Genomic DNA, 21,488 nt, shown 5'->3' with positions numbered 1-21,488 from the left:
AACTTTCTGTGGTGGCGCCACCAGATATGCTGTATTTAATATCTGACTGCAGCATCTGTACTACTTGTGATCTGTGTCTAGGTTACCAATAAAATGGGAAACAACATGAAGCGTATTGTGGACACGTCTTGCGTTGAGTGTGAATTGCTCGTGATTGTACATTTGGGCTTAATCCATGACATTCAATGTAATTAACTGTTTTTGCCACCATTTGTATGACAGTATATCACATGTATGAAAATACATTACTAGTTATTGAACCAACGAAAGATACGATACGTTTAAATTATTAACATTGTTGTCATGCAGCAAAGTTTTGTTAAGTTTGATCTAAGCATTGGTGTAGTATGTTAACGTTTTTAGAGCTGGGCTAGTTTTCACTCAGTTTTTAGTAACACAAGAGTAATTTAGCCAGAATTTTCAGTTAGAGATTGCAAAGCACTCAGTTGTGTTTAGAAGTGTGGTAATTTTTCACCTAGAAAGAAATCGGTATTCTTGCAAAAATTAAAGATCATCCTAGATTAATGGTAATTCTGAGTACTGTCTTTTCTTTCTGTACTTTGTACGCCTAGAGTACACAGGTAGCTACAATTCAATTATACTATTCTCGTGTTCTTTTCAAAATCGACCCATTTTCCTTAAAGCCTGGTTCTTTTGCTAATAAATCATCTTCAAGATCTTTGGAAATATCGATATAATAAAAGGGGTAGGGTAGAGCAGTATTACGCGGAAAAAAATACGAAAAAAAGTGTATAAGGTGATGTCTTATTTGATTTATTTCTGTTTGCATATTTTGGCTATTTTTCGGCGCTTTTCTACTTCTTGGGTTAATCGCGGCGATGAGGATGAATGATGAAATAGATAATGGGGCAAGGAAATTCGTGGACCAAGTAAACGGTGTTTCAGTACTGAATGAGTGTTTTATTGAGGTCCTATCTTCATAAATGGATAACAGGAAAGAGCGGTGCTTGTCAACTCACAAACACAAACACGAAACACTTATATATTATCATTCCACTATTTCCTAGTAGTTGAAAAGTCATCCACATTAAAAAGCGGTACCATATATACAAGAGATTGCCCAACTTCCAATAGATGGTGCACTTTTCTCATTGAAACAGCTACCAAGAAAAATTTTATTATGATTTCTTTGCTCATAAAGTAATGAAATATTTTATTGTCAAATAGACGCCGCAATAAAAAAGTTAGTCCTCTTTAAGGTAAGGTATATCTTTTTGAAAATCACTTTAGAGATTAGGTACCTCTCATAACTAGACAGGTCAAGTCAATTTACATTAATACACATTCATAGCTGTGAAGGATGGGACGGTGTTACTTTTTGGGTGTTATTGATTCATGTTAGATCTTTCTCTTTCAGTATTGCTGATTAGTGCACTAACATTCGTCAATTTTACTGGTACGAGAACGAGACTGATTGTTAATGTTCAGTTAAGCTGATTTTAGTGTATTGGAGAATTATTGTTTCTCAAAATATTGACGCATATGAACTCATCAAGCAGCTGAAGACTTGATAAGCTTGGTTTTACTCTCATTGTTATTGTTATCATTGTTATATTGCGTTATCTTTCATATTATTGTTGATATCCTGATATAAAAATTGATTTTTTTTTCTATTCCGAATATGATCCACTAAGCTTCCGAATGGGAGGAAATGACATCCATCAGAATTCAAAGGCAACCTACCTGGGTATATTACTCGATGAGGGCCTCACATTTAAAGAACACCTCAAGAACCTAGCGCACAAAGGGAAACACACGTTTAGGGCAATTATATCCAATATGGAAAAGCACAGCACTTACAACCAAAAATAGACTAACGATGTTTAACGTTCTACTAAGAACAATGTTAATTTATGCGTGCGTTGTATGGCAGCACAGTGTCCCAACCTACAAAAGGTCACTACACAGTATCCAGAACAAGGCACTAAGAATAATCTCTAGCGCAGATAGATACATACCTAACATTCAAATAAGAGAAGCATTAGACCAAGAAACGCTATTTGAATGCATGCAACGCGAAAGGTTGAAATTGTGGGCACAACAACCTCACCACCATTGTCACGTGCCAGTTTCGATGACACAATGAAAGTTGCAAGGAGGAATGGTTTCTCGGAAGCGACGATAGATGGCAGCACACCATTTAAAGAAGAGCAGAGCTCATTGTACAAAGTAGGAGCGGAGAAGAGCGATTATATATATTATAGTAAATAAAAAATATATAAAGGAAGAGTATAAAAATTATAGAAGTGAATAAAATGTTGTATATAGTAATGAAGATAATTAAGAACATGCTCATATATGAAACGTTTAGGAAAGTTATTAGGGGAGCAAATGAATTCAGAAATGTATCTCTTTTTATTTTTCTGACGAGGAGAACATCGTCAGTGTTTTGGTTGTTTGTCCCCGGTGGCGCTGTGTCAAATTAGACGCCCCGAAGCACTTTTCGGTTGCGCTCTTTATTAGTCGCACTGGGCCATTGGTAGCGCTTGTTATTAGCGATCCTGGTTATTCCCCTTTGGTCGTTAAATAGGAGGTGGCGCTATTGTCAGTTTAGTCGACCCTACTCTTTCTACAAGTATATCTTGTATTGTTTGCCAAAGAAGCGGGGAAAGCGAGCGCATAAATAATATTACGCTTTAAAAAAGGAAAGATAATAAATTAAGAGAACAAGAAGCCTTTTCCATATTAAAAGAAGAAGAAGCCTTTTCCATATTAAAAGAAGAAGAAGCCTTTTCCATATTAAAAAGAAGAAAAGAAGAAGAAGCCTTTTCCATATTAAAAGAAGAAAGAAGCCTTTTGTGATAATAAAAGAAGAAGAAGCCTTACGATAATCAAAGAAGCAGAAGCCTTGTTGATAGTCAAAGGAGAAGAAGCCTTTTCGATTATACATACATACATACACATATATATATATATATATATATATATATATATATATTCTCTGTATTTTGTATAGTTCTCAGAATATAGATCCGCATTTAACTATATCCTCTTGGCTATAAAACCCTTTTTTATTTGGAATTCTCAAATAAAGAACCTATCCCCCTGAGATTAAGATATCTGTAGCCGTGGTATAAATTTATTTTAAGAAGTGCACTAGAGGGACGTTGCACCATAATCCGACCATAAATACCGTAGGCGAACGAGATCCAAGAAGACGCATTCACAAAATGCCTAGAATTAATTAAGAAACAAATTCAATATGACAGTTCATTAATGTAATCTAATGAGAAGGAAAATCAAGCAGTGTTATGTCTGGAAAGATCTTGGATGAGTCTCGTCTACTGAATCAAAACATTTCGATTACTGTTAATTAAAAGTTTACTGCATAAAATTCATGTTCGTAGTAAATTAAATTAGGACTATTGCTCCTAGTCCTTAGGCAATACGTGGCAATGGAAATATAACTATACAATGTCTCAAGATTGCCATACCCAAGTAACACTACAGCCGTGAGAGGGAGAGACAAAAATGACAATTGCAACCAAGACATGGAGATAAGGCCACAATACGAACTAGAAGGCAAGGCAACAAACTTGTCGGAACTTCGAAATTATATAACCCGCCATGATAAGTCTTCATGTTGATCTTTTTTTTCTCAAATGAATAAACATGAAGACTTGCCAAAGTTATCCCTCAAGATGGTTGCCAGTGAGAGCAGTGTAGCCAACCTCACTGAAAATAACTCTGCCGGCTACCGCGATGTTTCGAACGTGTTCCAAATAACTCCTTCTAGTGGTTGGCAATACTTGTTTGTTTACAGTTCGCGCAGGTCACTGGAACGAGCTAGATTGATTGAATTTAGACTGAAAGAAAAACAGCAACAATGCAGGAGCGATCAGTTTCGGGATTACCTTCTGTCCGCTGCAACAACGAAACCGACGTAAACAAACAAACGTGACTTGCGGGAAATCCTATTGGTTGTTTGAATGGCAGCTGCGCAGAATACAATGCATATGAAAAAGCCTTACCACTCAACGCATCTGTACAACTACGACAATACATCAATGAACAAAATGACACCAGAATTAACACACAGGAAAGGAACTAGTTCTAGAAGTTAAATGGTTTTGTTTACATTATCTTCAATTTTACAGTGTATAGAGAATAATATACTTCGTTTCCTTACAAGTTAAAACACTGCAATGTAATAAAGAATGAAACAATGACCAATTTGTGCCTTTCTGAAAAATTAATAGATTTTTATAGTTTTACACGATAATATTTTATTATTAACAACTTAATACATACAATTATGAGTATATATATTTATATATAGGTTTGCATTGCACTGGATTACTCCATTGGAGTCATAAATGCAACATTATACGAGTACAATTAAAAGGTAATGGCGAAACACTTGTCCCGATATTCATGTAAAAATAATTGTAAAATTATATTTCATAAATGTGTCCTCAAATTTCTTAATGGCACTTTTAGTTTTCACCTGGTACTTCCCATTCTCAGCTGCATCGTAGTTCCTCTTTATGTAATTGTACTTCTTCAATTCGCTGGCTGCCGGAGTGTACTGGAAGCTCTGGAATTTCTTCCACGGATTTCCAGCTGATGAAACAACATGGACGTTCTGAGGCTTCCTGGTAGTTCCGTCCAAGGCCGCTGGAGGTCTCTGAATTCCGTGGTATCTCTTCCCATTGGCCGAGTACTGAGGTACCAATTCTACATCCTGCTGCTTGATGTTGGATAGGACGTTCGGTATGATTTCCACATTGTTTGGGCCCGTGTCGTGTGCTGTTGGATCTTTCGGCGGATAGATGGCGACATCGGCGCAGTTCCGCCATGTTTCCTGCTGTCCACAGCCCATTCCTTCTGTGCCATTTTCGCAACGACCCCAGGAATTGCCTGAAAATAGTGCACGGTAAGCAACGTCGACCATAACTCGCCAGAGTGTAATGATATTTAACCTTGCAAAGGTATTCTAGTGAAGTTTTGAACGAAATCTAAATGGTTTTGCATAACATACATGTTTTCTATGTACACCATACAATTTTCTGATGAAGTGTTAGTTGGTTACATTTAGAACAGAAATGCCCATGGCCTGTAAATTGCAACACAATCCCTGCTCTGTGTAAACTAATTTACGCAAAATATTTTGGGCATGCAAAGTTTGCGGAAAATTAATAATAATTACGCGAACTTTATTTACTTCAGTTTTTGGTTGCAATATGTTCATTGCATGTACACTTGATTGTAGTAAGGCAATCCTATAGCCTATTTCATATTACTAACAATAACTTCTTACGCTGTAAAGTTTATTAATATCTTCATCATTTGGCAAGGCAGATATATGGCATAGTTTTTTTTTAGTAAGTCCAGAACTATGGGCATATAGTTCCTTCCCTAAACTCATTCTCTAAATGATAATGTGCAATAATAAAAATATACTGAAATCTGCGAATGGGGTTCAGCGTGATTATTTGTTGTTCTACTACAAATCTATTAACATAACGGCGTGAATATTATATTAAATTATAATCATAAGAGAGTATCGTGGTATCTCTAACCTTTACAAAGCTACAATGATCGCTAAAGCCAGACTTTATAGGAGTGATGGGCAATGCAGTCCGTAAATGTTCCGGGATGTTGTTCACTGTGCACCAAATTTCAGGGCCGCATTTCGACCTGGTGGTGAAAATTTGAACTATTTTTCTCGTCAGCATTAGTTTTCCCATGGTCTCTATACCCTCTATAACAAGTTTCAGAGTAATCCGTTGCTTCGAACGGACGCCAGTTGGCTCTGGGTAGGATAACTTTCATTGTGACCACCTGGAACATACGGCCATTTTGCACCCTTCAAAATTTACGAGGAAAAAGTCACCTTATCAAAAACCCTTACCTGAAAGTTTAAAAAGGGGTGTAAAAAGCCCCTTGACAAGGGTTAAAAGTGCAAGTTTGGGTAACACTTTCATACATCGGAGACACATTTCTTCAATTTTACACAAGGAACTACTTACGGAAATGAGTTTCTGCAAGGTTTACAAGGTTTACAACGTTCGTCGAGGTATTTTCTTTCATCGTGGAATATATTTGACCGGGAAATCATGTATTTTTCAAGAGAAATATCTCACCGACGCAAAATTGCTATTGCTTTCATTTGCTTGCCCTACGACAACCGGATGCTGCGTACGTTTGATGACGTAAGCCCCTGTCAGTGTTTCAATCCCCTTTTTTTCCACTATGCTTGCCTAACGTAACCAAACCTAACCTTATCGGAAATGGTTCGTGGGGCTATCCGTGAATGGTTCGTGGGGCTATCGGTCAGCTACCGTGCATAATGGTTCGTGGGGCTATCCATCAGCTACTTGGGCTATACGTGAGCTACTCGTGCATAATGTATAATTTCCACCGGTGACGAACACGAATGTAGGTATTTTTCGGTGCAGAAGGTTGAAACACTGCATACCCACAACGTGAGTCAAGATGTGCCCGCCATATTGTGTGTTCCGGAAGCGAACAAAAGAATAAAAAAAAGCGCTCAGAATGTGAAAAATTGCGTTTGTTTTCGTGTAAAAAGCATAATGGCACCTTGAACTATGTTCCGCAATACACAATTAGTAAGTACGAACCATGCGAAACACAAAATAGCCGATTTTAATGTGTCTCCGATCTATAAAATGGTACCCAAGTTTGTAAAGAGACCTGTACAAGACATACACAACACATTAAAAAGGTAAAGATACACTACAACTAGAAGAATTCCAACAATGTTCAACTAAGTGGAGGATAAAAACAAATGCAACCAAAAGCACAGCAGTCATCCTTGCCAGAAGAAGAAGACAAGAAGAGCAAACATTGGAACTCTTTGGCCAGCAGATAAAACATGCCAAGACAGCAAGATACCTAGGATTAACACTGGACAGCGGGCTAACATTCAAGATTCATGCAGAAGAAACACATCACAAAGGCAATCAACGAATAGGGGGATTGTGTGCCATCTTCAGGAATTTACAGCTATCCCTTGAAACAAGGATAAGATTATACAAGACAATGATTCGACCAGCAATACTCTACGCCATTCCAGCATGGCATGACGCAGCAAAGACATACATAGCGAAATTGCAAATCATACAGAACAAAGCTACAAGGATGTAGCCATGATAGATTCACGACCAACCTACAAATACACGAAGACCTAGAGATAGACCAGATAGAAGATGCCATCAGAAGAGTAACAACCAGATTCTGGAACGAACTCAGAGGGCAGTCAACCTAATAGGTACAGCGGCCATCATACACCACACTCACCGCACCCCACAGTCAGAGTGAATTCAACGTAAGGAAAACAAGAAGATAAACACCTCGAGCGACAGTTGCAGAGGAAAACACTCTAAGATCATATAAACAACATAGAAACTGGGGCATAGGCGCCGACTCCATGGGGCTTGGGGGCTCGAGCCCCCCAATGTTAATGATGTGGGGGCAGAGCCCCTCAAATAATTTTGCTTAAGAGGATTTAATGTATTATTTTGCTTCTCTTGTAAAGTTTACTCTGAATTGTGCAACATGAACTTAACTTTAAATACACATTTGAAACGTTCTACACCATCAAATTTGGGGGGCTGAGACCGCTAAACCATCAACTTTGGGGGGGGGGGGTTATGAACGGAGACAGCAAAACACATGACTTATTACTATATACTAAGTATACAATTATGAGTATTGTTAACATTTTTACTAAAAAGAGTTTCAAAATAACGAGGTGATATGACAATTATACCAGTTAGTGAATTCTGAACAATTTGAGGTCGTAAACACGACTTTCAGGCAATATTGATATGTACGATATTTAGTTATCCTCGAAATCTCTTCCTGTAGTCCAAAGAGTAAGGGGAAAATAATTCTAAAGTCTTTGAGTTTATTGGACACTGGCTTGCAGTAAAGTACGCAAGGAAAGCTTATGAAAAGTCTGTAGCGGGAACGGCTATGATCAAAGGCATTATTGCTAAAGCAGGGTGTGCTATGAGTTTATTTATTTTTGCAAACTTAAATTTAAAAAGTAAAATATTGTAGCAACAACAAAAAAGTAAAACTATTTGCTTGCGATTTGTGTTAGCATTTATGTAAGTAATTAAATAAAACTGTTAAATATTGTAAGTATTCGCTATTTTTATGGGTACGTCAACACTAAGGTTCTTTGCACCCGTTCTTTGCACCTACTTTTAAATGAAAATGTTAATTGTTATCTAAAAAACAAATGAGCAGACACACGTTTTTCATGTTACATTTCATTTGCATGAGGAATATAATAGCTGCTTAAATCTGCTATACGAAGACGTAATTTTTATTTTTAAAAAAGGTAGGGAGTGAGTCATTCATTCATTTATTTCAGTGATTATTGGGGGGGGGGCAATAATTTTGACAAGTCGGCGCCCCTGAACTGGGGGAAAAGAGAAATAGAAGTCAAGGAAACGGAACTTCAAAAATTAATCGTCAAGGAAATTCAACGTCAAAGTCAACAACGCTTGCTCAAAGACAGTGTGAAAGACGTGTGCTTCTAAGAAAGAACCTAACAAAATATTTGTTGAACCACTGTCATCATTAGATCTTGGATTTTAAGATTTTAACCTATTTAATTATTTTTTTTAGGTTTTTATGTATTTTTCAAGGTTTTAAAGGATATTTGTATCACACAGAGGTATTTTCTTGCTTTGGTACCGACAAAAAAAAAAAATCAATGAATAACGTGTTTGAAACAAACTTTCCGTCAATTTCTCTTCCTCCAAGTACATAATGTTTTTCAAAGCACTAAACCAATGGGCTTACAGGGGCTCCGCGAAATGTTCCAATATATTCAATCAATGATATAATTGTTTGAAATATGTGCTTATTTAGTACTTTTACACATAAAATATTCCTGAATTTGAATTAATTAATTAATTTGAATTTGTTTAATTTTTAATTTAAGGCAAGCAACTTACACACTAACTGAGCGCTGCAAGTGTTACATAGGACTACATTCTGACTTGGGGGCCGCGGAAAGATTTTGAAACACTAAGTTAGGGAAACGCTGATCTAAACAAAGCAAAATGTGTGGCGCCACTGTTACCTGCACGATCATTCTGTGCCTTGTGGCATGCATGCCTTGCAAAGTAACGTTTGAACATTCAAATCTGCATCACAGACTGTTTTTGTTGAAAGATTATGTTAAATACATAAGATGATCCTCACGGGAAAAAAAGCGAAGTTTGACTGTGAATAACATGAAAAAAATTGTTATGTATACAGGGTGGTCACTCTAGGACCATGATAAAATTCAACTATACTTCCTGGTTTTCAAGGCGATATTTTTTAAAAAAATCAATGGTACAGGCATATGTTCTCTATTTCAATTTTACGTATTACGGCCTCTCACCCCCTCCCCCCCACACACAAATATATATATATAACAATATAAAGGGACTGTGCGATTCCAATGTATTCAAAAATTCAAATTTTGTTTTTTAAAGGTTGTACGTAATCAGTATTTTTCATGAATTTTGAACCATATTACATTTTTTGGTACCTACTTCAGGCTTTTTTAGCCTAATTTAAGATTTAAGAACCTATTTTAGGATTTTTAGAACCTATTTTAGGATTTTTAGAGCCTATTTTAGGATTTTTAGAACCTATTTTAGGATTTTTAGAACCTATTTTAGGATTTTTAGAGCCTATTTTAGGATTTTTAGAACCTATTTTAGGATTTTTAGAACCTATTTTAGGATTTTTAGAGCCTATTTAAGGATTTTTAGAACCTATTCTAGGATTTTTAGAACCTATTTTAGGATTTTTAGAACCTATTTTAGGATTTTTAGAGCCTATTTTAGGATTTTTAGAACCTATTTTAGGATTTTTTAGAGCCTATTTTAGGATTTTTCGAACTTATTTTAGGATTTTTAGAGCGTATTTTAGGATTTTTAGAACCTATTTTAGGATTTTTAGAGCCTATTTTAGGATTTTTAGAGCCTATTTTAGGAACCTAAAAGCACACTTTTTAGAACCTAAATATCCGAGGTCTAATCATCATCTTCCAACATGGATTACAACGAGTCTGAAATATGTTTCTGTTGCACGTGTTCATAATTTATTAATAAATGAATAATAATTTATGAACACCTGTAAGAGAAACAAAAATGTTAGATACGTATAACATAATATGGTTTTCAATGGGCTACAAGCTAAAATAATCTTCGGCAGCCGTTCTGTATTGTTGGGGAGATTTAGTATGGCCCACAGACAGTTGACTATCAATGTATAATGGCTTCGTTATTAGCTATTCATTATTCTGAAATGATTCTGAATTAACTTTCCATCTTCTGTGAATTTGTCTACCCTCCTTTTCCGTCACTTCATTATTGTTTAAAATTGAATAAAGGGACGTTGCATTCCTTATTTTTCCATTAAAATAATTCGTAACCTTTCAGTCTGGATAAGATGGTTAGCTTCCCACTGCAATAAAAATTGAGTGGATGTTACCAATGTGCGAACAACTTCCATAAATGGGAAACTGGGTAAAGTGAACTTGCATTACTTATGTACAATTCTTCTACTGAAAGAGAATGAAAGTTTTATTTAAGAAAAAAATCTGTTGCTTTGTTGGTTACAAATGCTTCTGTTTTTACTCTCTAGGTGGCACTTGTGAACCGTCAGTAACGTATTTGATAACAGTGCCATCTTGCGGGGAAAGCTAACACTACTTTTACTCAGAACTCTGAAGGTTTCACATTTCCCCTCGCCTCAGTGGGCGTAAAGCTTTAAAATACAAATAGCAATTGATAAATAATTAATAAAAACCGATAGCGAGGTGTTATAGTATAGTGATTAAGAAAAGTTATCAACGGATCAGATATAACTGTAAGTTGTTAAGAACTTCTGGTAACATTTCTTACGCATAACATCTTGGCATAGATTATTATTATTATTATTCGCATTGCCCATTTTAAGGGATGGTCAGAACAATGCTCGACAACATTCAAATTCAGGGATGGCTGGTCTGAAAAGGGGCCATGCCCCCCCAACCCCCCAATTTAAGCTGGCCTCCCCGATGGAGCAGTGGCGGCGTCGCCGCCTTGTAATCAAGGGATCCCAGGTTCGATCCCCGGTGGAGGCACATAGTGGTTCGGATCCCACTGTAAACTGTAGGTCCAGTCCCGATTAGCCTTACTGTGCATAAAGTGGACTTAAAACACCAAATCAACCAACCAAAATTCAAGTGTGTATATGATGGGAACGTTACTTGATTGGACCACTTAGCAGCAATGCTGATATCAAAATACATTTTTATTTAAAAATCTTTAAGAGTTATCCAGTGTTTAAATTTGAGTTGGAAGTGACACCCTCTGGCTTGTGTAACATATGTGATAGAATTAGGCTCGAAAATCTTTGACGATTCTGTACAAAAATTTATGATTATCTTGTTCCACTTGCCAGACACGTCGGTTGTAAAATATTTGCTCCATGACATCATGAATCTAGTATTCCAGTTGTAGACTTGTCAATATCATATAGTTTAGTGAAATAAGGCCCCAAAAAGGTGTCTCCCCGGTGGCGTAGTGGTATCGTCGTTGTCTTGTAATCAAGATATCCGGTGGAGGAACATAGTGGTCCGGATCCCACTTTAAACTGTAGGTCCAATCTATCCTATCCTATTTGTGCATAAAATGGACTTAAACTATGACCTTAGAGCCGAAAAAGAACAGATTCTAGACTTCCAAATTTTTCAAAGATTGCTTATTTCTTTATTAACGACAGAAAAATAGTCAAGTAGTACCTTTTCCATCATTTTGGAAAAAAAATTACCAATCATGAGCGCTCACACATAGGGGGAAGAAGGGTCACTTTCCCCTCCTTGGACAAAGATAAATCATATTACCGTAATTTCATCTCACCCATAATTTTAACGTTCTCTTCTTACTGTCTCCAATTTACACCCTTAATTTAATTTCATTCCTTTTATATACAGGGTGATCCTGTAAGAACAGTTCAATAGTGTAATTCGTAACGGCTATGGCGCCTCGACCCGCAGCCAGTATAGTGCAGTCTCAACTTTGAGCGTAAGTATGGACATTTCAGTTACTGCTTTTAGACTAGGTAATGAGTTTTTCTACACATTATATGTTTTAATGAAGAAGGTTTTTTTCATTTCGAACTTGTCTTTTAATGTAGTTTTTGAAAGGGGCTTGTCCCCATATGTTTTGAAGAGTAGACAGCCTTAGTGTTGAAGTTCTGAGTGCCCACCTTTTTAATTTGATTGATGAAATATTAAAGGGGGTTGAGCAACCTCTTGATAGACATGTTTTTGATAAGGACTGCTAAAAAAAAGAAATTGTGCAAGAAATTGAGCAAGCAGAAAATTGGTAGTACTATATATATGGCGTTACACAGACTTTCATTTCTGAAATTTAAGTTTTGGCCCCCTCAGAAAAGTTAACGTTGGCGTTGACGAACGTTGGCCATATTGAATATAATACGTCATACGTTTTGGTAATATGTTTTGTCATTTTTCTCTTAATTTCAGAGTGAAACGAGGAAAATCTTAAAGGTCAAAGGTTTATGGCACTAACAGAGTCATCTGGCGGACTTGAGTAACATTAAAAAATTAATGAATTGGTATATTTCACTTCGCGTTTCTGACATTTTTGGATAATTGAGAAGATGAAGTTGGATGGTGATAAAATGAAATAGATAAAGGAACAAACACAAACAAAAGTCCCATAGAAGGTAATACTGGCCATGTGTCCAGACGCCAGAGCCTCGTTAGTCTGCAAAATGAAGTCCAGGGTATACTATGTGGAAGTGAGGTTGACGTTTGGGCGTCTTGGAAAAGAGTCACCCCCTTACACCCGAACATTAAGAGTCACTACTTTTATGGATTGAGATTTGTCTGTCTGACTGGCCACCAACATACGTACCAGTTCTCCAATGCCACTGGAAGACGCACCGCTCACACGTGACGTCATAGGGCAGCTGCAGCCTCAGCGTCTGGGTCCCAGACTTGTAAGGCTCCAGCGTGTATCGCCTGCTGCCGTCCTCCAGGGGAAGCAAGTGCCTCTCTAGGCAGGACTGCTCCACCGGTCCCACGGGGTGAGGGCAAAGGCGGAATTCAAACCAGCCCCCGTGGTTGGTTGTGAGCACGATCGTGACGTCCATGACGTGGCCTGCGGTGTAGTTCCTTGAAACCACGCCCAGACCAAAGTGGCCTCCGAATTCGTTGGGTCTCGGCCTTGGGAGGTGGAAGGCGTCGCCACATTCTCCACAATTGCCATGATTCTGGTCCCACTGGGTCTAAAAGACAAGAGTAGGCTTAGAGAAGTATGCCTATACCTAGGAATGCACCAACCCATAAACGCAACAGAAAGAGTAAAATTCAAGCATGGAATAGCCAGACGTGACTGTTGGAAGTTTATCATGAAATAGTCAAAGTTGACTAACCAAAAGTTAACTAAGTCTTTAGCATTCCTTGTTGCCTCAGCAAGATAGGTTTCCCATTTCTTCCTGTCTTGAGTAAGGTAGCCAAGACTGTTTCTTAAAACTGTGCATGACAATCCTCAAGTAGGACAGCACTGAAAGTTCCATTCGAAGGAGCCAATGTTGCAAGAAGCTTTATCAAGTTGGAGATACAATGTCAGAAGCGATTTTTCTGACGTCACAAGCTTATCATAATCTCTCCAAGCCATGTTAACAACAAAAAATCTAACCTGCCTAACCTACTAACATGTTTATTCCTGCTATTATAAACTAACGTGAGTAGGTTAGGTTTGGTACTTTTGGCATATATATCTCCAAATTGCTAAACCTGTTTCTCGTACCAATGTCTACTATTGAATATTGGTGACTAATTAATGAAAATTATCCACCAAAATAATTTGTAAAAGATTTCAATGAACTGCCATTATATAGTTAACCAACTTAATGACTATATGACAATGTATTTGAAAATATATTTAAGTTCTACACAATTAACTAACTAACTAACTCTCGAGCCTTCTTAAACCCGAAGGTTCATGGCTGCAGCAACACAGGCCTTCCATCTGTCCCTATCTTGAGCAAGATCTATATACTCTTTTCCATCCCTACCGATTTCGTTAAGGTCCATCTCAACGTTATCCCTCCATCTTCGTCTTGGCATTCCTACAGGTCTCTTGCCATCAGGTTTCCCAACAAGATCCTGTAAACTCTTCTTTCCTCTCCCTTTCGTGCCACATGGCCTGCCCACCTAAGTCTTCTTGATTTAATTATTCTAATAATATCTGTACATGAATACAAATTATGTAGTTCTAAATTATGTAACCTTCTCCACTCACCTGTCTCCTCATCCCTTTTAGGTCCAAAGATTTTCCTAAGGATCTTATTTTCAAATACTCTCAATTTATGTTCCTCTCTCAACGTAAGGGACCAAGTTTCACACCCATATAATACTACAAGAAAAATTACTGTTATGTATATTTTAACTTTTAGTTTCGTAGATATTAAACGAGAAGACAAAAGTTTATGAAGAGAAAAGTACGTAACATGCATTTCCTGAATTAAGCCTGCTTTTTATTTCCTCCTTAATATCATTTTCATTTGTTAATATTACTCCTAAGTATTTGAATTTGGAAACTGATTCAAACGAGTTGTTATCAATAATTAGATTCTGATTATTACCTAACACTTGGTTTCGGCCTGTAAGCATATATTTAGTTTTCTCTTTGTTAACTTCCAAACCTATCTCTTTAGCAGTTTTGAAAAATATTTTAGCATTATTCTTAATTGTATTCACATCATCCCCTAATAAGCCTACATCATCTGCACATGCTAACAACTGAGTCACACCATTTAATTTTAGTCCTTCTTTAGTTTCTTTTACCTTCCTAACAGCATATTCTAAGGCAAAATTAAAGAGCAATGGAGATAATGCATCTCCTTGTTTTAACCCATCATGAATTGTAAATTTGTCAGACACATTAATACCCACACGATTTTACTTTCTGTTTCACTGGTGCATATTTTTATCATCCTAACAAGCTTCTTAGGTATTCCAAACTCTACTAATATATTATATAATTTATCTCTTTTGACCGAATCATACGCTTTTTTGAAATCAATGAATAGCTGATGGACATTTTGATTATATTCCCACTTATTTTCAAGTGTCTGTCTGATGTGAAAAATTTGATCTGTAGTTGATGTGTTACGTTTAAATCCACATTGATAATCACCTATAATTTCATTAGCATATGGGTTTAGTCTTGTTAAAATATTGTTAGATAATATTTTATATGTTATTGAGAGTAGAGAAATTCCAAGGTAATTATTGCAGTTCATTTTATCACCTTTTCTAAACAAAGGAACAATTATGGATTCTTTCCACTGTTGAGGAATTTCTTCTTTATTCCATATTAAACAAATTAATTTATGAATTTTTATCCCAATACTAGCTAATAGTAATCAAAAAATAATAAATAACTTTATGTGACAGCAAGTTCCTTATAGGGGAGACCGAGGCTAGTTGACACACTTTTTTGTTTTTTGCCTACAGCTACCTAAGTATTTATCCAGAGTAAGAAAGTAAACTATTGCAAGAACTGCCATAGTGTCCTCTACTAAAGAGAAGAATCAGAGATATTTTTCGTCCAATACGTTCGGAGCTATGAGCACAAAAATGGAGGCATGTGAAGTGTGTCAATGTGCCCCATACACGGGGCTGATTGACACACTATGTGGGGTAGGTTGACACATTGAAAGGAAACATAAAAAAAACTGTTTTGTCTACCTCTTTTGTATTTGAAGCTCATACATTGTTCTGTTTTAAACGATACAATCAATATACAATTGTTTTTCAAACTATGGAATTGCTAATACTAGATTGAAGTATACATTAATTCTTGGTAATGAGATTAACACAAATTGGCCAATCATAATTTAGTGATTATACTAAAATGATGTACACTCCAATCTTCTACCTAAGCAGTGATCAGTCTTTTATCATTATGTTTCAGTCAGATAAATCATCCATGGAATCACAGTTGTTGCATACATAGAAATCTCCTCCTGGGGTGCATGCTGTATGAGCCCAATACTTGCAACGGGAACACTGAATCCATGACTCTTTTGGCCTACTATTAGAATAAAGATCTGTGCAAACCAAGCAGAAGACATCATCTTCATCAGAAGATATATCTAAACTATTTGACTGTTTATGCTTCTTTGCTGAGTTTCTCTTATCACTGAAGAGTCGCTTTGGTTTTGATGTTTTCTTCTTCTGTTCTTCTAATTTTGCCTTCACAGGTGTGTCTGTCAATATAGCAGAACAACGTTTTCTTACATTCCTGTTGTGGCATTCTTTTCTTGGTCCTGCCTTTGGTAATGGTCGTACATCTTCAGGGGATTTTGAATGATTTGCAGGACTAATAGTGAGTTTTTGAACACTGCTAACAGTTTGTGATGTTCCGGGTGTTGCCTGTATGTCCATATTTCCCGAATGCTGAACAGAGTCTCCTTCTGTGCTGGTAAGTTTGTCGACTTTTGTCTCTTTAACACTTTCAGATTGAACATTAGGTCTGTCCGTGACATATCCTGGCATGAAATCCTCATCTTGAATGGCATTATTCCCGTTGCTACAAATCCTGATTGGATATTGATTTGAGTTGCTGCTAAAGGTAACGCTGTTTGAACTAGAGCAGGAACATCGTATATGGTAACTGTACGTCCTGGGTTGTTTGCCATCCAAGCGTCTGTGGCTGAGTTAATAAACTTTTTCAAAGGACCAAATACGGATCTGTCTAGGGGCTGAAGTTTATGAGAACAATGTGGAGGAAATGATAATAATGTTACTCCATTTTCTTTGCAGTAGTTTAGGGCGTCTATTGAAAGGTGGGAATCATGATTATCAAGAAGTAGCAGAATAGGAGTTTCTTTGGTACACTTTACTTCTTTGACAAAGTGTTTCATAAAATCCATAAAGTTAACTTCGTTCATCCATCTTGATGGGTTGGCTCCTCCAACACTACCAATTGGACCCTTACTTACAAAATGATTCTTGAAATGAACCCTCGGGAAAACAAAATAGGGTGGTATTTTATTTCCGATAGCAGAAACAGCCATTGCCAAGGTAACCAACTGTCCCCTCTCAGCTGATGTAATTTTCCCTATTTGCTTCAAGCCTTTTCTAGCAACTACTTTGTCAGGTTTTTGAACGGTCGAAATACCAGTTTCATCCATATTCCGGACTTCACTTGGCCGTAACTTCAAACGATCATAAACTGTCCTCAGATTTCTGAAAAATTCATCAACATTTACTCTGTTAAAGCCAGATGCTCTTGCTAAACTCGTTGATTCTGGTGTCCTGATCGAAAGCTCTTTGTGACGTTTCAAAAAATTCGAAAACCAATCTGCTCCGGCCAGTTCAGTTTCACTCCAATTTAAAGGCATTCTAATATCCAATGCTTTAGCATACTGAAAGGCAACTTTCCGAACTTCTTTAGGGGTCAGTCCAAAATAAATGTCCGAAGCTTTCTTTAAATAGTTTACAAGTTCTTCCTCCTGTTGCTCTGAAAACACCATTCTACTCTTCACATAACCCACTCTTAAAGTTATATTATCGTTTGCACCTGTACTTACATCATTTTTGTCCTTCAGCGTCTTCACGTATCTAGCCAATGTTTTAAATGGTATCCCGAAGTCTTTGGCTGCCCCCCCCCCCCATAGATCTGCCATCGATCTGAACAGCTCTTGCTGCACGCAGCATAACATCTGCTGAAGTTTTTGCTCGTTCAGTCTTCCTACGATAATTGCGTACCATTTTCTGGAAGGAAAGAGAAGCAGATATGTAACACATGTACTTGATCAAATGAGAGTTTATTGTCATGAAAATACGAAATTACAAAGATAGAAATTTAAAAATCCTAATTTCAAAAATGATCATTCAGACAATGACAAATTCAGAATTTATTCTGAAACCGAAATTTAAACTGGAAAATATTATTGTAAAATTTAGTTTTCTCTTTATTATATTTCACAATATCAAATTGTGGAATACTTGGCAAAAAGTGATCTACATGTAGCCAATACATCCAGCACTAGCAATAAAACATATATTTATTGCGGAAAAGTATTACCAACGAATATCTATGGATCATTATTTTGCACATGGGGCAAGTTGACACAGTGTGTCAACCAGCCCCGAGCGCTTTGTGTCAACTTACCCCATTGCGCCATTTTGAACAAAGAACTTTCCTTCACAACAACCATTACTAAGAAAGATTCTCTATTCATACATTTTATCAACGAAATATGGTTTCTTGAAAGCCAATACCCGGCATCTTCATAACTTCAAATAAACTATACAGAAAAACATAAAATCTGATGATGTCAAAATTTACTTACCCACTCGAAAAACAGTCTTTTTCTTCTCACAAGCTCTGAATGGTTGCGATCCGCTCCAAACTACACCAGCAACTGCGTTTCCGTCGTGCGCTTCCACGACAAAGCCATCAGGACTACCAACTGCAGAATATGGATTTTATCGGCAGCGTGTCAACTTACCCGTGTGTCAACTAGCCCCGGTCTCCCCTACCTGTATTATACATTTCGGTGAAGTAGTCTGCTCTTTCATTACAGGTAGCCGTAGACACGGCTGTAAATTTTACACTAATCTAATAATGTAGAATAAATTAAGATTCTGCTATTATCTGAAATGCACCTTCACGGGGAGTCGAACCCGGAGAACTTTGATTAAGAAACGATAGAATTATCCCCTAAAGCCTGTTGTAATCTACTCGATGTAATATAAACTGTTATAGGTGAGTGCGAGTTCCATGTGACGAGGATGCGCACAGCCGCCATGTTTGTGGCCAATGGTATTTTCCGTTTGCAAGGAAATGTCGACCACGTAGCGTTCGTTACATCTGCACGTTTGTTTTAAATCAGGAATGTATGTGTTAGTATTTCCCGCCCGCCCGCTTGAACTGGCCTCAATCATGGCTTCTCGAAGCCACAATGCAACAGTTTGTGACGTAGGTGAAACACACCTATTCACATCAGTGTTCGGAAAGTTACCTTTTAAAAGCAACCAAGTTAAATTATTTAAATTTCTAGCTTATTCTTGAGCTAAATTGTCCGGAACGCATAACTGATAGTATAAGGAAATGTCCTGAAGCTTTTAAAGACTAAAGAGTTCGATTATGGGAGATTCCAGACCGAAACGACAAAATGACAGGCGAAAGGTGACAAACGACAGCAGGAGTTCACATCGAAGAGACAAACGACAAGCGACATGGGCCATTTTAGGTCATGGGTTTGCCTTGTTTCACTTCACTTCTGCAACCTTGTGTTCTGACGTCAGACGAGGAATGCCTACGAGGTTAGCTTAGGTTCCATTAGCATAAATACAATGAAAAATTATTACGTAGGCATTTATCCTAAAATTAAAAAGGTTTGTCCCGTGACGTCAGAACACAAGGTTGCTCAAGTGTTGTGCGATAAGTGAGACCCTTTAGGTCATATGCAAGAATTCCCCGCGCGTGTGGGAATGACAGACTGAGACGACACGATGCACAGTATTCAGAAAACGGACCAGTTCGAGCGACCGTGTAGCTTGTGTTGTCGCTTCTGTTTGGAAGGTTGCATTTACTTCTGATGGTTGGTTTCCAAACGACACGTGTCTCTTATCGCCAGTCGCTTCGGTCTGAAATCTCCCTCAGAAGAGTAATGTACCCAACACATAGAATCTTTTATAAATACAGGGTGGTGCAAAATTAGGTTGACAGTTTTTCCATTGTATTTTACATTGAACGGTCCCCACGATCCCAAGACATTACACCCTTGGATGGGATGCGGTGAAAGAAAAGGTATTCCAAAGAATACTAAATCTACTTGGCATGTGTCAACTGTGCACTGTCAACTTACTTTTGCACCACCCTGTATAAACAGGTGTGTCATGGTTGTTCAACCTCATTGTCCTGATAAGAAGAAACCAGAACGCGATATATAATAAGAAAGAGACAGATGTAATGCAATGTCCTCCCTTACAACCCTCTCCAAAACAAGAAGGGCACCGGGAGGAAGGGTGGGGGGCAATAGCTTGTTTGCCTCGTGATGACGAAACGACGGTAACAGGTGAATTTAACCACTGAAACGAAATCCAAATCTATGCGTTAGTGTTGCAATATGCAGATAGGAAAGAATGAGAGAAACTGAAATCGTGTAAGATATTTTCTCCTTTAAAAGGTATAAACCGATTTATAGTTTATAACTTCAGATAAATTCAATATACCTAGGTACTGACGGTAGCTACTTATTATACATATCATTATATAAAGACTATTGCCCGGTGTTTAAAACGAGCTATAAGATTTTTTTGTTTCAATATGTTACAAATGTTACAATATAAACACAAAATGTAATACAAATAATACACCCTACGGCCTACAGTGTAATTTGATAAAGGTTAGCAACATCCAGTGATGTGCGTCTACGCGTAAACAACGATAGTCTACATTCTACACGTAGACTATTTTATACACGTAGATTAGGTAATCTATGTAAACAACATGGCGAAAGGTGATAACTTAGCAAAGGGCGCCGTGGAATTAAAACAAAATTTACTGCGTATCAGTTGCTGATGTGTGAGGAGAACTTTTCATACTCTTTCTTCCAAATTCGAACAATTTCTCACCTAGGAAAAACCTAATATAGTAAATATTCTAGTGTTTTATGGGGAAAAGACCACTCTTGCCTCATGACTGCCATCTGTTGTTGTTTTTGCATACTATTTATCTTCTTCCATAGTTGATGATAGAAGAGAAGAGAAATTTTGTTGTAAATAGGATTCTTTTCATTCCGTTAGAAACCAATATGGTTGGTTTTCTTTCATGAAAGCCTTGTAAAATAATTTAATGCACTTTAGATTGTCTACGTAGTCTATGTAAACTACAACCCAATGTAATCTACGTGTAGACAACGCATGTAGACGTAAACTTATAGTCTACGGCACATCACTGGCAACATCACTCTATGAGTTTCTTGAGCCGCGGTCTATGGCTGTATAACTTCGTTCCCCTCCAGCTATTGAGGACGCTAGTGGCTACTGAATCTTCTTATCCACAGGCTATGGTAAACATTCATACATAGAGATTGTTCTTGTTCCGGTGTTTAATATCTGCATATTGCAACACTATCGTTCCGTCCTTAACGTGGCTTGACATTCAAGCGATACATTCACTTTAACGCTAACACGTCATTGCGCACAAAACGTGAAGCTTAACCATGGTGACGGGCCCGGGCTGAAGAGCACTTACCCCAAATCCGCCACAGTTGAGCTCGTCGAGGTTCCAGTTGATGGGCGTGTTGAAGCCGAACTTCCACATGGAGGACCTGCCCGGAGGGTCAGCGAGGTAGCCATGGCCCGCCGCTAGATGGATCCACGTGACGAGGAGAAGGGCTTGGAAGATGCCCTCTTTATCGTCCGCATCGCACATCTGCCTGCAAAAAAA

General features: G+C 37.5%; 1 protein-coding gene across 5 annotated transcripts in view; it reads right to left on the bottom strand.

Annotated features, from left to right (window-relative positions):
- Positions 1–4,237: 4,237 nt before the first annotated feature.
- LOC145999898 (uncharacterized) overlaps positions 4,238–21,488 on the bottom strand; it is a 201,173-nt gene continuing 183,922 nt past the window's right edge. For 4 of the 5 annotated variants that reach the window (XM_083137172.1, XM_083137170.1, XM_083137169.1 and 1 more), the window contains 3 exons: positions 21,294–21,477; positions 12,927–13,299; positions 4,238–4,881 (listed from right to left, as the gene is read on the bottom strand). In XM_083137172.1, the coding sequence (XP_082993298.1) occupies positions 4,394–4,881; positions 12,927–13,299; positions 21,294–21,473 (1,041 nt within the window). In that variant the 5' untranslated portion in view covers positions 21,474–21,477 and the 3' untranslated portion in view covers positions 4,238–4,393. The remainder of the gene's footprint in view (positions 4,882–12,926; positions 13,300–21,293; positions 21,478–21,488) is intronic. The other variant, XM_083137174.1, reaches the window with a different exon arrangement.

This window comes from Lepisma saccharinum, chromosome 16 (genome assembly GCF_977018435.1).
Source record: "Lepisma saccharinum chromosome 16, izLepSacc3.1, whole genome shotgun sequence".
Lineage (NCBI taxonomy): Eukaryota > Metazoa > Arthropoda > Insecta > Zygentoma > Lepismatidae > Lepisma > Lepisma saccharinum.
This window is presented reverse-complemented; position numbering and strand designations above follow the sequence as displayed.